The sequence below is a fragment of the Haliotis asinina genome, chromosome 11 (genome assembly GCF_037392515.1).
Source record: "Haliotis asinina isolate JCU_RB_2024 chromosome 11, JCU_Hal_asi_v2, whole genome shotgun sequence".
In the NCBI taxonomy this organism is placed as follows: Eukaryota; Metazoa; Mollusca; class Gastropoda; order Lepetellida; family Haliotidae; genus Haliotis; species Haliotis asinina.
Genome location: NC_090290.1, coordinates 4,551,081 through 4,572,754, shown reverse-complemented (window position 1 = coordinate 4,572,754; position 21,674 = coordinate 4,551,081). Strand labels below are relative to the sequence as shown.

General features: G+C 41.7%; 1 protein-coding gene across 1 annotated transcript; it reads right to left on the bottom strand.

The window, feature by feature from the left end:
- Window positions 1-9,425: 9,425 nt before the first annotated feature.
- On the bottom strand, window positions 9,426-21,285 carry LOC137256448 (solute carrier family 28 member 3-like). The gene is made up of 11 exons (XM_067794289.1): window positions 21,229-21,285; window positions 19,310-19,725; window positions 18,847-18,985; window positions 17,806-17,997; window positions 16,467-16,628; window positions 15,967-16,092; window positions 13,987-14,117; window positions 13,388-13,556; window positions 12,586-12,843; window positions 10,683-10,863; window positions 9,426-9,454 (listed from the first exon to the last, which is right to left on the bottom strand). Exons 1-11 carry the CDS (start codon window positions 21,283-21,285, stop codon window positions 9,426-9,428), a joined length of 1,860 nt encoding a protein of 619 aa, XP_067650390.1.
- Window positions 21,286-21,674: the final 389 nt, after the last annotated feature.

Here is a 21,674-nt window from a genome sequence, read left to right as displayed (position 1 = left end):
TGTGGAAAGAACAACTATACCTGACAGACCACGGGAGGTGGTATCCATGGACTGTAGCTGGATGGTCACTACAATCTCGTGCACGATGTGGCACGACAAATAGAAACTGATATATAGTTCACAGCAAGTAACGGACTTTGCTTTCAAAGGTGGATTCAAGCACCACAGAATTCACCCGAATGCGAACGGACAAGTCGAAAACTTTTTGAAGCTACTGAACAAAACTGAACAGATTGCTCCATGCAGAATAAAGACAGCCGATCAGCAGTACTCTGTATAGGATACAGATCCACACCTCCTCCAATTTCAGGTGTGATGCAATACAGAGCTTTTATGAACAGGGATGTGAGAATCAGGCTGGACCCAAACACACCAAACACTACACCCAACCCCAACCCATCCCCAAGCCCCAACCACCCACCCAACCCAAAACATCCACTAAACGCCCCCTCCTCCCCACACCAACTACCACCTCCCCCATCCTCCCAATCAAACCCCGGCCCAAAACTGCCACACCTCCCCCATAACCCACCCTCAAAACAAACCTCCGCCCAACTATTACACAACCCACATACCCAGCTATCATAAAGCCCCACTCACGTAAGCACAAAACCCCCACCACACCTACAACCAACTCCAACATCACGCTCACCCCCCAAAAACTTAATCAAAACCTCAACATCCTTGTAGAATGTATCACCACCATAGCCCTCACTCAAAATCCCACCGCCAAGAAAATTCACACAATTGCCCGCAAACTCAATATTTACCATAAGCCCCTGGCCAGTCTCCTCGTAGCTGTCAAAACTCTTTCCTAAACTACACCCACTAAGCTGCTCTAGCATACCTACCCTATTTATCAAAATTATGTGCCCCACCCATGATCTTTAATAAACTGTTATTCCAAATCACTGCGATCATGGCTCTGATGCAGTGGAACTGCAACAGTCTCCGAGCAAACGGGCATGAGCTTAAGGCACTCATCGCCCAAAACAAAATTGCCCCCCAAGTTAATCTTTTTACAGGAAACAAAATTATCCCCCAGAAATGCCTTCAAAATACCAGGCTTTTTTTACATTCGGAAAGACCGCCCTCGGCCCGTAAATAACCCCGGCCCCCCTCAGGAGGGCTGGGCATCTTCATATCAGACCAATTAACTTATTCCGAAATTGACATACCAACTTTAGACCTCGAAGTCCTGGCCATAAAAACCACCATTAAAAATAAAGAACTTACCTTTATAAACGTCTATAGAAGTCCATCAGTCAAATTCAATATAAAAGATTTAGAAACCATTTCAAAATTCATAACCCCCAACACCTTCATCCTCGGGGACTTCAATGCCCACCATCCATCATGGGGCACCAAACAATATACCTGCCGAAATGGACTTCTCCTATCAGACTGGCTAGACAACCACAACCTCATTACCCTCCACGACAGCCAGCCCACTAGAATTCCCCTATCTCACTTTCAACTCCCAAGCGCTATAGATCTATCCATCACATCACCAACCTTACCAAAAGCTTGCCTATGGGAGGCACACCAAGACACCTGGGGCAGTGACCACTGCCCCATCAAAATAACAATACCCCACCTACAAGCACAGCACCAACCCAACACTACCCCAACACCACCCACAGAAACAAAATACAATAAAAAAAGCAGACGGGAATAAATTCCATAACATTTGCTGCCAAATCAATACAAAAGACATATACAACCACGACATTAACACCTTTAACTCTAACCTCACAAACACCATAATAGACATCACAAATATATACATCCCCACTTTTCGGCCCACCCCTGCACTAAAAACAGTCCCCTGGTGGAGCACAGAAATCATTAACGCCAGGAAGGCAAGAAAAAAGCCCCTCAATCAAGCTAAGAAGGTCCGTTCCAAAATCTTTGGGGCCAAAAAACTAAGAAACAACACCAAAAAAGCTATCACGGCTGCCAAAATAAACCACTGGCGAAAGCTTTGCTCATCCCTCAAATTTAGGCAAACTGTGGAACAAATTTAAAGGTATACAGGGAAATTAAAAAAAACCTCATTCAATCCAATCTCTCGGACCACCCCACAAACAAAGACAAAACGATGCAATGACAGCCCACTTTTCGGACACAAGCAGCTCCACCAACTACCCCCCCCCCCCCCCCCCCACACACACACACACACCTACCCCTTAATAAATCAATAAATATACACGAACTCAAACACAAAAAGACAGTCTCAGCCCGGGGTCCAGATCAAATCACCTACACAATCATAACAAACTCCCCCCTAACATGCTCCCTCTCACCCTAACACTATTTAATAAAATCTGGACCCTAGGAACCCTACCCAACTCTTGGAAAACAGCCAAGGTGGTGCCAATCCTGAAACCAGGGAAACCCACCAACTCCCCAGATTCCTTTAGGCCAATTTCACTAACTTCACATCTTTGCAAAACCATGGAAACAATAGTAAACAATAGGTTAAAGCGCCATATTCAATCCAACCAACTAAACAACTAACAGGACCAGAGCGGCTTCACTCCAAATCGACAAACTTTAGACCACATTTTGCATTTGGATGATATTAGAGTCGCACAAGTACAGAAACAATACACATTGGCCATTTTCATCGATTTTAGTAAAGCATTCGACATGGTTTGGCACAACGGCCTCATCAAAAACTCCAAGAAAATGCCATACACGGAAATATTCTAAATTTCATTCACCAGACAAATAATAGTCAAAACTCACAACACCCTTTCGGACCCATATCTCTTAGAAAATGCCACCCCCATGGGCAGTATCCTATCAACAACTCTCTTTAACTTCATGATTAATGACATTTTCCCTGAAAAATGGCCGGATATCCACAGCCATATTTGCAGATGACATTTCATTTTTGATCTCCTCTACTTCAATCACACAAGACACTACTAAAGCCCAGCGCATGTTAAATCACGTTCAAAATTGGGCCCATAAGTGGGGGTTCCATATTAACGTTAAAAAACCGTGGGCATCTTATTAAAAAAACAGCATATGCAAAATTATACCCCAAACTACACTTATACAATCAAAAAATCATTTTCGAAATGGAAGCCAAATTTCTAGGAATAATGTTTGATCAACACCTAACATGGACTCCCCATATTAATAACTTGGTCAACAATTGTCAAAAAGACTTAAATTTAATGAAATGTATTCGTGGCACCACATGGGGAGCTGACAAACAAACACGTATAAACAGATACCATTGCCTCATACAGTTGAAACCGGACTACGCCACTCCAGTCCTGCACTCTCTCTCCCCCTACAACCTCCAAAAGCCAACTCCATCCAATATAAAGCCCTCAAACTAGCCCTAGGGGTCAGGACTGGCACCCCCCTATCCACACTCCTACTCACAGGCATCCCTTCAATCAGTACAAGAATAAACCAAACCGCACTCAATTTGGGGCCCGATATAACCCCTTCTATAACACCATTAAAGCAAAATACACTAACATAAAAAATCCATGCTTAAAAAGTTTAAAAACAATAAAATTTCGGACCATTCCATTCACATCTCACGAGTCTACTGCATGCACAACAACTAGACACAATACAAAACACAACTCCCATAGCAAACTACATACACCACCCACAACAGACACCACACTACAAGCTACTATACTCAACTCCACAACAAAACCTGACACTCACTCCAAAACAAACATCATCCAAACCCACTTAGACACTCACTACCCCAACCATACACATACATACAGACGCATCCATCTCACCACACAAAACAGCAGGAATAGGCATACACGTACAAACAACCCCCTCCATCACCACAAACTTTCACCTTACAAATCACATAACATCACAACCGCAGAACTGCTAGCTATCCTCACAGCCCTACACACTATCCCCACCCTCCCAGCCACCCACTTCCTAATTGTATCCGACTCCCTCTCAGCCATCAAGCAACTCCAAAACAAATACTCTAAATCCTGTCCCCACCTCATTCACCAAATCACCCTACAAACCAGCACTCTTCAGGAACTTAACAAAAATATCACTCTACTATGGATCCCAGCACACACACAAACAACATAGGCAATAATACAGCAGACATAACAGCAAAATTAGCAACTACCCACCCATCCCCACACATTCCATTCCACACCTCAAAAACAGAAATCAAACAGCTCATCAAAACAAATACATCCACGCTCAACTTTACAAATCCATCATCACACAACTCATTACTAAAACACCTTCATTCTCAAACACCCCCCACACAAACACCCTCATTGCACGACTCATCACAGGCAACACCAACCGTAACTACAATTTATACAGACAAAACAGACACCCAGATGAGTGACTGAGTTTTACGCCGCACCCAGCAATATTTCAGCTATATGGCGGCGGTCTGTAAATAATCGAGGCTGGTCCAAACAATCCAGTGATCAACAACATGAACATCGATCTGCGCAATTGGGAACCGATAACATGTCCCAACCAAGTCAGCAAGCCTGACCACCCGATCCCGTTAGTCGCCTCTTACGACAAACATAGTCGCCTTTTATGGCAAGCATGTGTTGCTGAAGGGCTATTCTACCCCGGGACCTTCACAGGTCACACCCAGATGGGCTCTGCCCACACTGCAAAACAAAAGAATCAATAACACACATAATGTAAACAACAACACACCAACATTACCCAACTACACAGCTCAATACCACCAAAATATCACGATAACATACACCTCCTACTCAACCCCGCTAACGCATAACCTATTTTCAACGCCATTGCAACTTTCATTTTAAACTCTGCCATAGCTCACAAAATATAAATCATAAACACTCTCCGCCATAATATCTCCAGCCACGTTCTACCGTAAGCCACCTAACGGTCCCACAAGCCGGTGCGCGGTCGTCTTCTCCGACGTCCACGCCCAGCTACACGCTCTCCGCCTGTACTTAATCCCCTCATTCTCTTCCCACAGAGGTTACTTGTCATATCTTCCTACGTAACCTCTGTTCTAATACGACCCTTTAATGGTGCGAGTGTTCAAGACTCGTGATTGGAGGTAATCAGATTTAGTAGTGCAGTCAGCGACCTTGTTTCAAAAGTGATCGTTCGCAAGATCTCGGTAATTTCCGGATGCATCTTGAAAACTAGAACCTCTTCCCGAGCGCGATACTCAAATGTTCCTTCTAGACAGAACTCAGTCACGTTTCTCCACATTGCTTGCATTTGTCAAGTTGAATCTAGGTCGATGTAACACGTGTTCTGATTGGACAGAAAAAAGGGAAATAAATCTGCTGCCATTTTTCGCCGCTAGAATAGAGGTGTGTAGGAAGATATGACAAGCAACCTCTACCGTCAGCTCAGTCATCACGTCTTAACCTATACCAATCCATATCTTATCCTATATTTTATTATATATCACATATATTTTCATAACCAAAAGTATATTTTATCCCACAACATCATGTACATAACAAAGCACACTACAACCAGACCCCAACCACCACCACCCCCAACCATTGTACATATATCACCGTTAATTCATCAATCTTCACAATCACCTACATTTTAATACTTATTTTATCATATACCATACCCATTATAACCAAAACATATCTTAAACTTATTCTCCCCCATTTTTAGCCAGTTCACCACTTCTTAATCAACACTCAATTTTAGCAAACACAGCCTTAGCGCGCTTCATTCCCCCTCCACCCCTCACCCTTTATCTACTTTATTTTTATTTATATCTAGAGTGCATACAGCCTAACTGTATTATTCACTGTTACCCCCTATGCTATACCACCCCCTCCCGCCTCAACATCCCCTTCCCCACCTGCCACCCTCAACGGCTCCACACACCCCACCCATTTTTACACCCAACTATCTATTTTCCAATCTTTCTACAACTTATACCAACAAGTTAACTACCCTCTCCCCTCTTTCCTTTCGGCATCCAACCAATATGGTCCCATCCAAATTACTTAGGTTTACTACCTTCATTTACCACTTTTTGGGGTAGGTGGTTTAATTTATTACCAGTATTTATTATTAAACTTACCCCCACCTACCCCGTCGGCGATATTGGCAAAATGTTAATAGCCGACGTAAAACGCCAGTAAACTATAACTATGCATCATTCCTACTTGACAACAGTACAAAAATCTGTACCGGAACGTCGCAATCACGCAACAAAGAAGTCGTTATCCATAACAATTTGTCCTATTTGTACACCTCAACTTCTAAAATGCCACCCAAACAAGTTATCCGCCGTCTACATGGAGACGTGGCAGTTCACACACATTGTCCCGTTTTGAGAAGAAGCACATCCTTTCAAGTAACCAGCTCACTTTCCTGATGAGATGTCGTGACCAACAAATCATTCCTAAAGGCCTACAGCTCCGCTCCCCTATCCAGTCTGTGGCAGCTAAAACCATGGAATGACTTAACGAAAGCTGGAAGCCAGTATAAACAAGCGCTGATTGGAACCCGACAGTTATGATAACAATGATAGAAGCCAATGGTAATACATTACAGATGATGGGATATGTTTACATAACACAGGTAGGGGATTAAGGACGATGTACATGATTGGGGATAAGGATGGAAGCCAATGGTGGATGATGTTTACATAACACATGATTGGGGATTAAGGATGATGTACATGACTACATGAGGGTTGATGGGCATGTTTACATGGGGGTTGATGATGTACGAACACAAGTAGATAAGGATGTACACGGGTAGATTGGCTATACATGAATTACATAGATAGAATGTACACAGATAGATGTGATTAATTTATCAATAAGTCCCAGGCGGGTTCCAATCAGCGCTTGTTTATACTGGCTTCCAGCTTTCGTTTAGTCATTCCACTTGTTACTTTGTTATTGTTTTACCTGTACATATAAATATATCTCTGTACCCCATTCTCAATCACCTGCTGAAGGAGTAAGCATTAACTCCGAAACGTTGTGTTCTCATATAAAGAAGTTGATATCCATAAAATCTTCATCCTTATGCATTTCACTTCTAAATGCCCTTCAAAGACTTCATTCTTCACCAGGCGTCTAGAAAACTCCTCACTGAGCGCATCCGGCACCATCGTAAAGTCAAGGCCACATTTATGTCCGCCATCAATGACATCCACACCTCTCTCAGCTCCACCTTCGACCCCGAACTCTTCTCATCCTAACGGACTGCCCAAACCATCGCCCACAACAAACGAGATACCTCAACTAAGGCAGGGCACATCAAGAAGCTACAACAACTCACCACCTCAGCAACTAAACGGAAGAAGACCACAAGCCCACGATATCCACAACACAGTCGTCAACCTCAGCAAGAAGCAACTCACCAACCAACAGGTCAGTGCCCTTGCCAAAGGTCTCAAGTTTGCCCCCACACCATCCAAAATCAATTCGGACATCTTTGTCGACAACATTGAGAAAGGCCTCCAACAGCTTGCACCCGGTGAAAAGATTGACTTCATCAGACACCAGATCATCAGCATTCTCCACAAACCCCAACCTCAAAAAGCCAATATCACATAAGCTGAGAAACAAGTCATTAAACAACTAAAACAGGATCCAGATATTGTCGTCGCTCCAGCTGACAAGGGCAGAGCCACTGTAATCCTAGACAAAGACCACGTCCACTCCATGGTGGACAACCTCCTAGATGACACCTCAACCTACAGGAAGATGAAGAGGGATCCTTCTGCCAAGCTTAATCGTCAGCACAAGGCTACGTTAAAGACGCTCCACAATAAATATGAACTCTCAAGAGATCTGTATCGCAAACTGACAGTATCTCACCCCCAGCCATCTTATGCCAGAGTCACAGTCAAAATCCACATGAACCCCGTCAGAGCTCGTCTATTAGTCTGTTCCCGTGACACCGTATTCTACAGTACCGCCCAGCACCTTACCCAAGTACTCTCCCCACTGGATAAATCTGCCAACTTTTATACGTGTCAAAGGGTGTGTGTGTGCGTGTCCGTGTGCGTGCGCGTGCGTGTGGGTGCGCGTGTGCGTGTGCGTGTGCGTGTGTTACAAATAAACCAACACATTCGGGTTATCAGCAATCTTCAGTCACGTCTTATAACAGTAACTGAAGACCTAGGTTAGACCTCGGTTAGGATCTTCAACGACCGATGACTGTCGCAAGATGTGACTAGTGGATGGGGTGGTCAGGCTAACTGACTAGGTTGACACATGCTATCGTATGACAGTTGCGTAGATCGACGCTCAAGTTGTTGATCACTGGATTGTCTGGTACAGACTCAGTTATCTACAGACCGACAGAATATAACTGGAATATCAAATAACAAACAAACTCAAGATTGAATATGTTTATTGCAGTTAATGTGTGGATTCCCCAACTCAACATATTCATCATGCCAGTTATATTCCTGTTTATTGCTTCATCCAGTTTTCAGCACATCATGAATATTCATCTTTGACATCATCACGCATAGCGACTAGTAGTGGCTGTTGTGTTCCAGTAAAATCATTAGAGTATCACAATGTGAGTTACAACTAGCTAGCATATATCTTTAAAAGTAGAAACCTATTTTAGGAAAATGCAATGTAAAGCTTGGCTATTGACCGCCAGCAACTGTCGGGAAGGACCATACTAGGACCTTGTTCCGGACTCGATTATTTGGAGGCCAGCGTCGTGTAACTGCTGATTGCCTGTCATTGCTGGGGTCAGCATATTAGATCAGTAAGATCTCGATAATCTAGATGCTTTCTGTAAATGTCGCTTGGATTTCCGCATTCACGAATCACGGGTACAGAGTAATGCCCATATATACATGCAAGTACACGTCTTGAACAAGACAGAAAGGTGTTGGTTTCTGGACTTGGGTGATATGGACAAGCAAGATGTCTGGATATCCACAAGTAGAGGCTCAAACTTTGTCCAGGCAATAAGGAAGTCGCATGTCCAGAGCTATCCAGCGCTGTGCCTTTCGTTGTTATAGATTTAGACTCATGCTAAGAATAAGATCCACCAAGTTACGTTCAGTGAATCCAGATTCCTCCATGAACCCAGTTAACATAGATCTGATGTTTGCATTTAAATCTGCGGTAATAGCGGATCCATCAACTATAAACCACAGGTGCTCATAACAAATTCTCTATTTGTCGCCGGTCACGGTACTTTAGGATCATTCATAAATATTCTCCTGTTGTGCTAACCATGTCTGTTTGTTCAAGGCATGGCCATACTTGCTTCCATACTCCTTCAATACATGAAAGTTGAATGTACAATAAGTGCCTGCATCTCCCTGGTATCATTATTAACACTCTACGAACAATCCAGTGTGAAAGGAGCGTAGGCGTAGAAAACATTGTATATATAAACATATTGACCGTTGGGTCGTGTAATACGCCAAGGGGAGTTCAGACTATCGATTCATCATACAGCATTCCTGCAACATGAGTTGTAAAAGTGAATTATACGATGATTAAGTTGAGGAAGGCTAGAAAGTTGGCTACAGAAGGTGTAATGTGGTCTCATGGGTCATCCACAGGGAGTGGAGATGAGAGATGTGGCAATGGCCAACACTTTCTGGACAGAGGACTCCAGGACTCGCTGTGCTGCTGTAGAAATTCGAGGTCTTCAACTGGACCAGTAAAATGAGAGAAATGTGAAGAGCTGGATGATGTAAGTTGGAGAGGTTTCTCTAAGCGCTCCTAGCGGTTGTGAGTCTGACATAAATTAAGGACTTATGTATGGTTGTGATTGCGCAACGATAGGTACGTGAGACAAGCTCAGATCAAGGAAACAGTGCGAAGGGAACATACTTGAAGCAACGAGAAATTCTGATACCTAAGTGAGTGGGTGACCGAGTTTAGCTTTACGCCGCACTCAGCAATATTCCAGCTATATGGCGGCGGTCTGTAAATAATCGAGTCTGGATCAGAGAATCCAGTGATCACCAGCATATGCCTCGATATACACAAATGGGAACCGATGACATGTTTCAACCAAGTCAGCGAGCCTGACCACCCAATCCCGTTACGACAAATATAGTCGCCTTCTAGGACAAGCATGAGTTGTTGAAGGCCTATCGTATCCCGGACCTTCACGGGTGTCTGATACCAAACAATCTATGTCGAAACGTCGTCTTTCACAGAACAATGCAGGTGTACATTCATAAAGTTTTCATCATATTTCAATGAGAAATCAATGGAAGTAACTGATACATAATGGAGGTAACGAAGAAATGCTCGTAACAGCGATGTTTTGAAAGAAATGTGAATCAAAAAAATATTCGAAGCCACCAGAAATTAATCGGAGCAAACAAAAATGCTTGCGGCAACGAGAAAATACTTGAAGCAGTGAGAACATACTCGTAATTTAAAGTTTTGGATAAAAATATTTTAAATTATGAGAAAATACTCAAAGTAAGGACAAAATTATAGAAATAAGAGAAAATGCTAGTATTATATCAATATTAAATAGAAAAAAAGTATTATATGTTATAAAGTGACAGCATTAGTCTTTCGTAGATGTTAGCTCTTCGACCGGTCTTTCAGTTATGGAAAAAACAAATACCTAGTGTTACCTAGTGGAAGGGAAGCATGTTGTTGACAGGATGGCGAGTTTTGGATAGTATTACACCATGTCGCGATGTCATGGTCATGTAAACGTACCTGCAATACACGCTGTCATGTAGCACGCCAGTTGTCCGGATATGTTAGCACGTGTGATGTATTTGGTGATGGTTCCCTTCCTTTCGGGGATCAATGTAAAGAACACTCCCAGGGTCAACCCAATCGCCGCTAGATGGTTTTGGCCGCAGAATGCGTAAGTCCCTATCACTTCAGAACGTTTCTGGGAACGAGAATGTCGACGATGATCAACCAGACTGCATGTTTCATCCTAGTCTCTTTAGGTCTGTGAATGACCCTGTGTGTTTAACGCCTTAGCAATGAATATATTAGTAACTGTTATATCACGGTTTGTTATAGTGGAGAGGAGATCGTAGCAAGATATTAAAGGTTTACGGCTTTGGTTAAACCAGTTACCACGGGTATAGAGCTGGAAACCAAAGGATCCAAGTCCAGGTGAATGCATGATTCGAATCTAGGATCATATGGTGATATGTATTGCTGATCTATACTACAAACAAAAACACCCTAAATAACACCCTAAAATCTGATAGTAATATATCATATGGTGATATGTATTGCTGATCTATACTACAAACAAAAACACCCTCAATAACACCCTAAAATCTGATAGTAATATATCATATGGTGATATGTATTGCTGATCTATACTACAAACGAAAACACCCTAAATAACACCCTAAAATCTGATAGTAATATATCATATGGTGATATGTATTGCTGATCTATACTACAAACAAAAACACCCTAAATAACACCCTAAAATCTGATAGTAATATATCATATGGTGATATGTATTGCTGATCTATACTACAAACAAAAACACCCTAAATAACACCCTACAATCTGATAGTAATATATCATATGGTGATATGTATTGCTGATCTATACTACAAACAAAAACACCCTAAATAACACCCTAAAATCTGATAGTAATATATCATATGGTGATATGTATTGCTGATCTATACTACAAACGAAAACACCCTAAATAACACCCTAAAATCTGATAGTAATATATAAACGTGGTATGCCATAAATGAAACTTGGGGCGTCTTCATGGGATGTCTGTCTTCCACAGGTACTACGCTGTTGTGTCTGTGCGTTTGCATCAAGCATCGTTGGTCTGGTATGTTCCAGCACCCTTGTTTTAGACTTATTATCCCCTGCACCGCGTTTTGCGGGGGTATTATAACGCACCCCGTCTGTCCGTACACATTTAACCTTTCCGGAGCAGAACTCCGTTCAATATTTCACCAAAATGTGACACATAGAGTGGTCTAGTGGTATACTGGTGCCTTTTGATAGTGTAGGAATTCTGAATAAACCATTTTTGGCGGTTCCATGGCAACACGTTTGACTTCGCCTGACATTGGAGGTAATGCGGGGGTATTGATGGCTGTGTCTCCTTGTGTGATAATGTTTCATTTCACTCAAACTCAACGAATATTGATTCAGTTCCTCCCCTGCATGTTTTGATATGTCTTTTAAAGTACCCATTAAGTACACAGAACGTTTCAGTTATCTTAGAGTATCAATGACCTCACAGCGTTTAATCATAAGTTTATATATGACTATCAAATTTTATGGTGTCCCTATACGTTTGTATGTAGTATATTTCGGTGGGTAGATTAGCCAGTTTGTTTCATGCCTCTACCATTTGACTACAGTTGGGCATTATACGTATCAGAATAAATACATACACCACAGATGAACACTTGTGATGAGCAATCATTGCAACTGTAATTGAATCCAGTACCTCAACGTCAAATTCATTGTCTGAAACTGTCAGTTATATGATTTCATAACGACACGCGAATCTTGAAATTGGCAGTACTTGTTAACGTCAAAACGACCACAATTATCAACACAAAACAAAGGGATTCTGATGAATTATGCTTGTTACATTCACTCACTCACTCACCGTCAGGATCCCCCCAGAAAGCGTCCTGTTGGTGAGGTCCAGCACGATGTCTCTGTTCTCCCAGTGCCAAGTCCCGTTAGTTGATGCTACGTACTGTTCCAACGCCTCACGATTCTTAATCAGAATCCCAAGCAGCTGATAACCGTAAAGTGAGTTTACAAATGTCTTAATGCCAAACAACCCGCCTATCCTCAAGAAATCAGAGCTCGAAAAGCCCATAATGTAAACGATGGGATAGAAACCGTAGGAACACAGGAACTGAAACCAAAAGAAAACACTATTTTACATGGACATGATAATACTGGGACAAAGAACAAAATGGCTACTTCTAGACAGGTGATATCCCCACGTCTCTAGAATAGCGCTCTGTCTTCATCTGATTCTCGATTATGCTTATCATAATCGATCATTATACCATTCACAACAGACCCGTGAAAGTCCCGGGGTAGAACAGACCTTCAGCAACCCATGCTTGCCATAAAAGGCGACTCAGCTTGTCGTAAGAGCCGACCAACGGGATTGGGTGGTCAGACTCGCTGACTTGGTTGACACATGTAATCGGTTTCCAATTGCGCAGATCGATGCTCATGTTGTTGATCACTGAATTGTCTGGTCCAGACTCGATTATTTACAGACCGCCGCCATATAGCTGGAATATTGCTGAGTGCGGCGCAAAAGTAAACTCACTCACTCACCCATTCACAACACATGGTAATGGATATGAATATAAAAGATAATATATATATATAATATATATAATTTATATGCCACTCAAAGAACAGGGGTACTTGTTACATATTACCTCGAACGACAATCCAGCTACACCCACTCTTTCCCCGAACCAAAGCAGCGTGGAGTCAACGAAGTCAACGAAGGCCATAAAAATCATCTGGGTGACCATGACACTTGTGACGATCGGTACAGCGTCTTTAGCACCTTCTGACACGGCTTCGAGAAGGCTGTTGAACTTACTGTGTAGCATAATGTTATGAGGCGGCAATGTTTCATCTGAGGATGAAGACGTTTATGGATAGAGAACTTCTTTCTTGCATCCACTGCAAGGAAGAAGTTGTCTATCCATGAAAGTAATCCTAAGTTCATCCTCAGCATACTAACTTCTGAAATGACACTTAAAGAAGAAATGTTTCACCTGCTATACATTGTATGTGTAGAGGCAGTAAAGGGTAGAGATTTGCTGAATTTTGACCTGGGTTATAACGTTTTAGGCATCTCTATCGCCATCAAAGTTGTGAAGAATGATATGGACATTTCCAGCGATTTATTTTTGTGTAAGAAAGGGGAGACAGATATTTACTCTTATCTCACAGCTTTTAAAAAAAACCGTATTGAGACCACCATTATGAATGAATACATATATGAAGAATGTAGTTTGTGACTGACGGAACGGGGATGTTGTAGGCGTCATGTGGCTGGATCCTAGTCGGCTGTGTCTCTGGGGCAATCAGCTTTGATATAGCTAGGGCTGCAGGGGCGGACATGACGCTGGCTGCTAGCAGGTGATTGGCTGGAGCCTCGTAATAACAAAAAGACATAGTCATCAATATCCCCCGTGATGGCAAAATATTCTTCAAGAATATGTCAAATGGTGACGACAAGTCTTATGCTGTTCATCACATTCTTCACATCTAACGAAAGCATACCTATGTAAACTATTATTATACCAAGATGCGTGTATGAAGAACAGAAGCTGTATGAATGCTTCCATGGTTTGATGTACTTCAGTAACTAATCTCCATTGAGTGGCACTGATGATTTGTGTCATTTCTTGAATACCCGTAAACTAGAAGGAGAATATCGAAACACCAATTTCAATCAAGGTAAGAGTTGTTGCCATGGAAATGCAAAAAAACACACATGTAATTGAGAAATGTGGATCTACCAAAAATAACCAGTTCACCACCAGACCTATCCATATGCCACGTTTGGTAAAGAAACAGTGAAGGGTTTTCAAGTTCTACCCCGGACAAAAGCACCAACACCAACACTAATTTCAGCCGAAGTCAAACGTGTTGGCATGGAAGCGCAAAATATATTTTTTAATTAAAAAATCCAAAACTATCAAAGGGCAACGATTTAGCGCGGGACCTCTCTACCCAGCGAACACACAACGTTTGTACACCGATTTCTAAAGGTTTCTGTGAAAATGTTTCATGAGAACGTTCCATGTTGTGAACATTTTGTCAAATGAAATAGTATGTCATGTGTTTCATTTCTATCACTGATTTCTTTATGTACCTTTTACAATACATGAACCATTTTATTGTAAATATGATTTCCCGTTCACTCTGTGAGTCCACGTTTAGCTTTCAATGTGTGGACATCTTCTTATCGCTTGCGTAAGAGGCGAGTAACTGGATTGGGTGGTCAGGCTCGCTGACTTGGTTGACACATGTCATCGGTTCCCATTTGCGCAGATCGATGTTCATGTTGTTGATCAGTGGATTGTCTGGTCCAGAATCGATTATTTACAGACCACGGCCATATAGCTGGAATATTGCTGAGTGCGACGTAAAAGTAAACTCACTCACTCACTCATTCTTATCCCTTGTATCGGTCTCCGCTCTCAGGGCATTTCCCAGATGCTGTGTCATGTCACAGCACGAAATCTTTACATGGCAGGCGGGAAGTTTCACCACACTGATAGATTTAGAAGACTGTCCATTTTACTTTTGTGTCCGGAAAGGAATAATACCCTTACGTTTCGGTGGACAATAACGTCACTACATGAACTGTTCAGTCTGTAATGCCAACACTAATGCCTGAAAGTTCATTCTTCTTAGAACATGGCACGAGCGTACATTATTGAACGGTAAATATATAAATACATCATTATATGTAATGGCACCATTGTAGATGTATCTCTGGATGATGGTATTACGTATCTTATTTTCACGTCAATTTCTGAATGATCTTTTTGTGGTGATCTTACACGGGTGTTTGTCGGGTATGCAATTACCTTGTTAATAAACGTCTAGGTATAAGTGTACAGTTACACAACTCCACGTCCATCATGTGAAAAAACAACTATACAAAATAGTCTAAAATAGAAGAAAATGTTTGCAGTGGTGTATCGCTCTGGGCACAGAGATCAGGTCACAAATCAGTTGACGTTAAGCAATAATGAGTTCTGAGAGTCTTGGGATAGGTGACCAGGTTTGTTAACCTGACTCCTGAGAATTTCTAGGCCCCACAACGAAGCACATTTGATTCATGTGGTTTCACCTTAGGTAAGTGAGTTTGTTCAAAATTGCCCGTTAACGCAGCAACGCCATCGACATCCACCTTTTTGGGTACAGAGGAAATGTTACTAATATGAGTCACTGAAGAAAAGTGTGCAATGATTCTAATCCTGGTACCTACCCCAAACGATGTCAGCATCCCGAATATCGTCCCTGTAATGCTGGCGAAACCAGCGGCCATGACAGTGTGTAACTCGGACGGTGTGAGATGAGGTAGGAACGGTTTGATGGCGAGTGGTGATTCTGCCTGGCAATGAACTAGCATTAAAATATCGCCCGTCAAAACAACATATTTTACTTGTAAATATCTTTAATGATGCAAACATAAATGACACGACCAATGATATGTAGACGGAAAAATTGAAATGGATGTCTTGTCACCATTAAAGTATAACCAAAAGTAATACCACAACCAAGATGGCCCATGAAACGTTTGATTATAAGAAACCTGGAGGATAGTACGAAAAACTAGAATTCAGACCCAGAACTATTGTATTATTGGAGACAACCCTCTACAAAAAACATAGAATAGATCGCCAACAACCGACGGTAGACCATCGCATCAGGGGCCATGAGGGAGTATTTATGTCTTTCATAAATAAGTACACAATTTCATCGTACTGGCCCAAACACAACATTGATTGCTGTGTTGACGGATTCCACGGGGCTGGTACCCAGACAGAAAGACAGCAACCATCCAAAATTGGCCACGAATCCCTGGAGAACCCCGTAGTAGTACAAGACGTTGATAGTCGAGGAGAACATCAGGACAAATGGCATCACCTGAGAACACAAGAAGCTGATCCGGACGTACGTACACATATATCCACACATATATGCTGTCACGTGCAAGGTCAGACAGTCACAAACTCACAGGCGCACGTGGGGAAACACAAAGTGACGTACACATTCAGACACAAAGATAAGGATACAGAGAAATTTATAGACATAATATGCTTACAAACAGGCACACTGACACACATAGACAGGCAAGCAAACGCAAACGCACGCACGCACACACGCGTACAGACGCACAGACATACAATCGGACATAAAAAGACACACATAGACAAACACAATCAGTCAGATTTCAAATACAGACACACGCACCCACCCTGCTTTTACAATAAATCTCTCAATGCACGCAGGTCTGTCCAAACAGACATCAAGACAGCATCGGTAATTCTGCCTTGTTTATACACAAGACAGTGTAATATTGTAGCAAGGAGCAGCAAATGACATATCCTATTTGGTACATGGGTGTTTTCTTTAAAACATATCCTTCACATTAAATCTTTGAAGGGCATTTAGAAGTGGAAAGCATAAGAAAAGCCATATTTATCGATGTCAACTTCTTTATTGTGGAAAACATGACGTTTCGGAGTGTATGCTTGGTCCTTCATCAGTAGTTGAGAACATGATAAAGGAGCACGCATACTCTCCTGAACGTCGTGTTTTCCTCAATAAAGAAGTTGACATCCATAAACCTGGCTTTTAATCTCATGATTTCATCCTCCCGAATGTAGCTGTAATCTAAGAAGTTCTTGTACCTCTGTCGGGTCCAGTTCCAAGTAATCATGCTGACATAATTATCATGATATTATTTTAGGAGGTCTGTTCATTTGCGTATCGTTTGACTGCACACTTTGGACCAGACAATTAATGGGTGACATGGATCTACGCGATAGTCAGCAAGCATGATTTGCAAAACGGATCGATTCTAAACCAGGATCTTGACAAACATTATCATAATGACTCTTATATCATTCTTAGTCAAGCAAATGTTGACAGGTTTTAGTGCATTTATGACTCAGACAAACCATTGGGAGAAATGAAAATGAGGAACGATCTTGGCAATCGTTTTACGGCTAGTCAAGGAAACATCCATTTGTACGCCATCTTATTCTGTTAAATATTGAATGGGATATTGGGGACCCTTTCAGTCACGCGATCCACTTACCCGAAATGCAAACTCGTGATCTCGATATTTTTTTCCGAATACAAATTCAGAGCCTTTATCAGTGTGCTCCAAGTATTCTTTTAGTCTTTCTCCGAGCCATTGGAAACTGCGAAACCCGAAACTGGTTCTGAGTATCAGCAACGCAAACAGAAACTGGGTCCCGATACCCCAAAATACTGCGTGCCAGTTGACCTGAAATTGTAATGTAAAACCATGCGCCACAGATATAGCCTCAAAGCTGTTCATTATTATTCATACAGACGAGCCATTCCGTGTAAAATGCTTTGATCTGACCAGACAGTAAGAACATAATAGTGATATGTAAGTGGTTCAAACTGCGTCCGTTTTCAGTATGTCCTACTTAAGTTTATCACATATGGATAGTTTCATACCAAGTTAGCATTTCTCTGATTCTGTTCTTTTATATATTCAGCAAATTGCATTAAGGATTTCACCAGTTCTGATTTCCCCAACATGTTATTAGTCACTAGTATCTATTGTACACAGACCTGAGACTGAAATGATCGGTTGATTAGCTTACAGTTTTAAACAGAATCGAAGAATATCAGTATGCAGTGATATGGGTGAATTTAGTTTATGTCGCTATATGCACTATTTCCACAATATCACGAGTGAGGACACCAGAAATGGACTTCTGGATTTGTACCCATCTGGGTAATCAACCCGGGTATTCGGTGTCTCCAGGGGTTCAGCATGATAAATGGATAATATTCTTGTGTGTGATGAACAATTTGTTGTAACTTGTATCGTTTGTGTAATATCTTTCTAACCTTACCACAGTCTGATAGACGTTAACAATTCAAGTTACAGTCAATCTTTGATTAAGGTTTGAGGACGATAAAGACTGTCTGGTGTCAGTACTTTATGTTTACTCCTTTTCCTTTTTGGAGAACCACAAAGGCGAACCAAACCAGAGACACAATGTTCTCCGAGACGTTAACACTGATAAATTAAACAAAAAATCAGGTTGACAAGGACTGTCTAATGTGGGTTTGTCACCATCTTGTTTCAACTCCTTACCCTTTCTGGATGTTCGGATATCAGGAATCCTATAAGAATGAAGAAAGTCATTCCAGCGAGAGAGAGAAAGTTCTCCGCTTTGGTCACATTCAATCCCAGGTAGATCGCCATGAAGAGAACCATCCCTATATACAGCAACCTGCAAACACAAGGTGGCCACCCATCGGACCTGATGTCGGACAGCATCGTACCAACACTGAGCCGTTTGTATTTGCTTACATGTATGAGAAAATAAGGCAATGCCATCATTATGAAGCTCTACAAAAACTCTTGGTTACGGATGCTGGCCGTTATCGTTCAAGTCTGATAAAAATGTTAACCAGCAGGTGAAGTCCAACTCCATAAGTAATATATTGCCCGAAACATTTATTGTCGTATGTGAGTTTGGTTGTATTGTTTAACACCGCACTCCGTAATAACCCAGCTATATCTCTGCTACAGTAGGTCTTGTATATTTGCTCACCATCTGATTGTTCTCCTTATCGATGGTGAACCCTTTATCTTGGTGGCCCATGGGGACAAAATTTCATGAACACGAGTTGACAGCTTGATCTTGGCATAGACCAGGGCGACAAAACCGGTCCCAAGTAATAGCCTCAAAGAGCCTTCATCCCCGAAAGAAAATCTGATGCTGAAGCCGACATATACAGCGTAGGCAGTCAACGTCATCAGTGAGCATATGGCCACAATCACGTTCTTGTTGTGAATTATCTTCTTGCAAAGAGACGCTCTTGCCAAACCAAACGCCGCTCCACATCGTAGATAATGTTCTCTAGTGTCGAAAACGTCGTCAGGAGTGTGTGATATAAACATGTCTGCACCTTCCTGGCCATTTTCATGTTCTACTCTTGGGCACATTCCCTCCGGAAACAGTGCCTTCTGAAAACAGACAGATCAGCAGCAGGTTCATCACTATGACTACTACGACATGTCATCATCGCTGTTGTATGTCGAAGGGCCACGGGCATTTCCCGAGGGAAGAGGGCTTACGTAAACGCTATAACACCCATCCTCGGTTATGGTTGAAAATGTAAACACGAGGGCGAGGATTTTCATATTTAATATTCAATAGTTACATTTTCAGCCAATACCGAGGGATCGTGTAAAATCTGTCATATATATCGAAGGAACAGACAAATTTATCAAAATCATATAATGATAGATAATTAGATAATCAAGCAATGAAGAAACATAACAGCAACCGAAGCGGTAGTGAAATCTATGTAATGACAGTAGGCCTAACTATTAATAGACAATTTAACGCAAGTATTTTCATCGACTCAGTAGACGTGAAGTGGAGCATCCGATTCGTTATCTGACAGAAGCGGTTCTATTCCAGATGGGAATTGTACTTCCAATTTGATGACATGTATCAATTGATTTCAAACACTTGAATGTTGATGTTGAAAGAAATCTTTTCGAGAAAATCTACTTTCGGAATATTGTATAGAATGTTCCAGGGATATTGTATACAACCCTGAAAGGACGTTTACCTCAGGAAAAATAACCTCCAAAACGAAGCAAATTTGACATCTGAGGTATATATATTTTCCAGTAATATCCACACACCCTGTTGTGTCCAACTTATAAATCGACCTAGGATGTACTTCAGATATAATTTCAATATTCGGCCTTACTGTTGAAATCAACTGAGATGAGACTAGCAGCAGAGGCCTCGCCTTGCACGCGCAATGCACGTGCCCTGCATGTTCTAACAGTACTATGGACGTCTGCTAACTGTACCGTGCACTGCCCGTCTTGCTTGGAACACACCTCTCCTACCGACAATCAGCCTCATTTTTCACAGTGATCCTTCGGAGGCCAGAGGATAAAACTGCCACGCTAGTAAGTGAAGCGCTGTAGGTTTGAAACTGGCTGTCGGCACTACATGTTGGAAATTGCCAATCATGTGATATTGTACTATCGCATTCAGTGATGATAAGAAAAACTCGTATCAGTCTTCAAAACAAGTAATAATTCAAAGTCAAGGGCTATTCCTCAGAAAATCTTCGGCAGAGGGATAGTATAGAGGAACATCTCGGGATAGTGGGGCCTATATTATGATAATGCAGGGGGCTCCGGAACATTATAACAAGATAATTGCCCGCGACCCAGGGACATTATTTAGATCATTGCTCGAGGAAACGAGATTGTACCAGATTTGAGGAAAATTACGAGAAAAGCGTCCTCTAAGAACAATAGACTGACGTCACCAGAAGTGTATAGGTATACCTTACTGATAGACAGAGACGGAAACTGGGTGTCACAAAAATATCCATGGACTGAGAGACAGATCGTTGATATCAATAATGATATCATAACAGGTGTTTCTTGACAATGATATAAATTCCTTGATGGAAAGAAACGTTGAAAGCAACTTACCTCTGGAATTTCTCGTTTGACGAGGACGATTGTCTCCACACGTTGTTGCCCAGCCATGACTCCGACAGTACAGTACAGGGACAATCACCTCAGGATTGTTTTATATGTGCATGCGTAAGTAAATAGGTTCTTGCGAAACCGCACCTGCCTGATATTTCAACAGGTGTGTGTTTCAAAGTGTAAAAACATACGCAATGTTTGTTTTATTAACCGATCTAAACACATTGATTGGACGTGATATAGATATCGGAATGTGTATAAACTTTAACTCGTACTAGGTGATAGTTTCCGTACATTAATGGTACTAAGTGATAGTTTCCGTATATTAATGCAGAATAGTATAAATGTGAGATACCAGTTGCAGTCTTTAGTATTGTGTTCGCTCCTGTTCTATTGTACTCTGATATAATGAACAGGTGTTTATTCAGCATTGTAATAGAAACTGA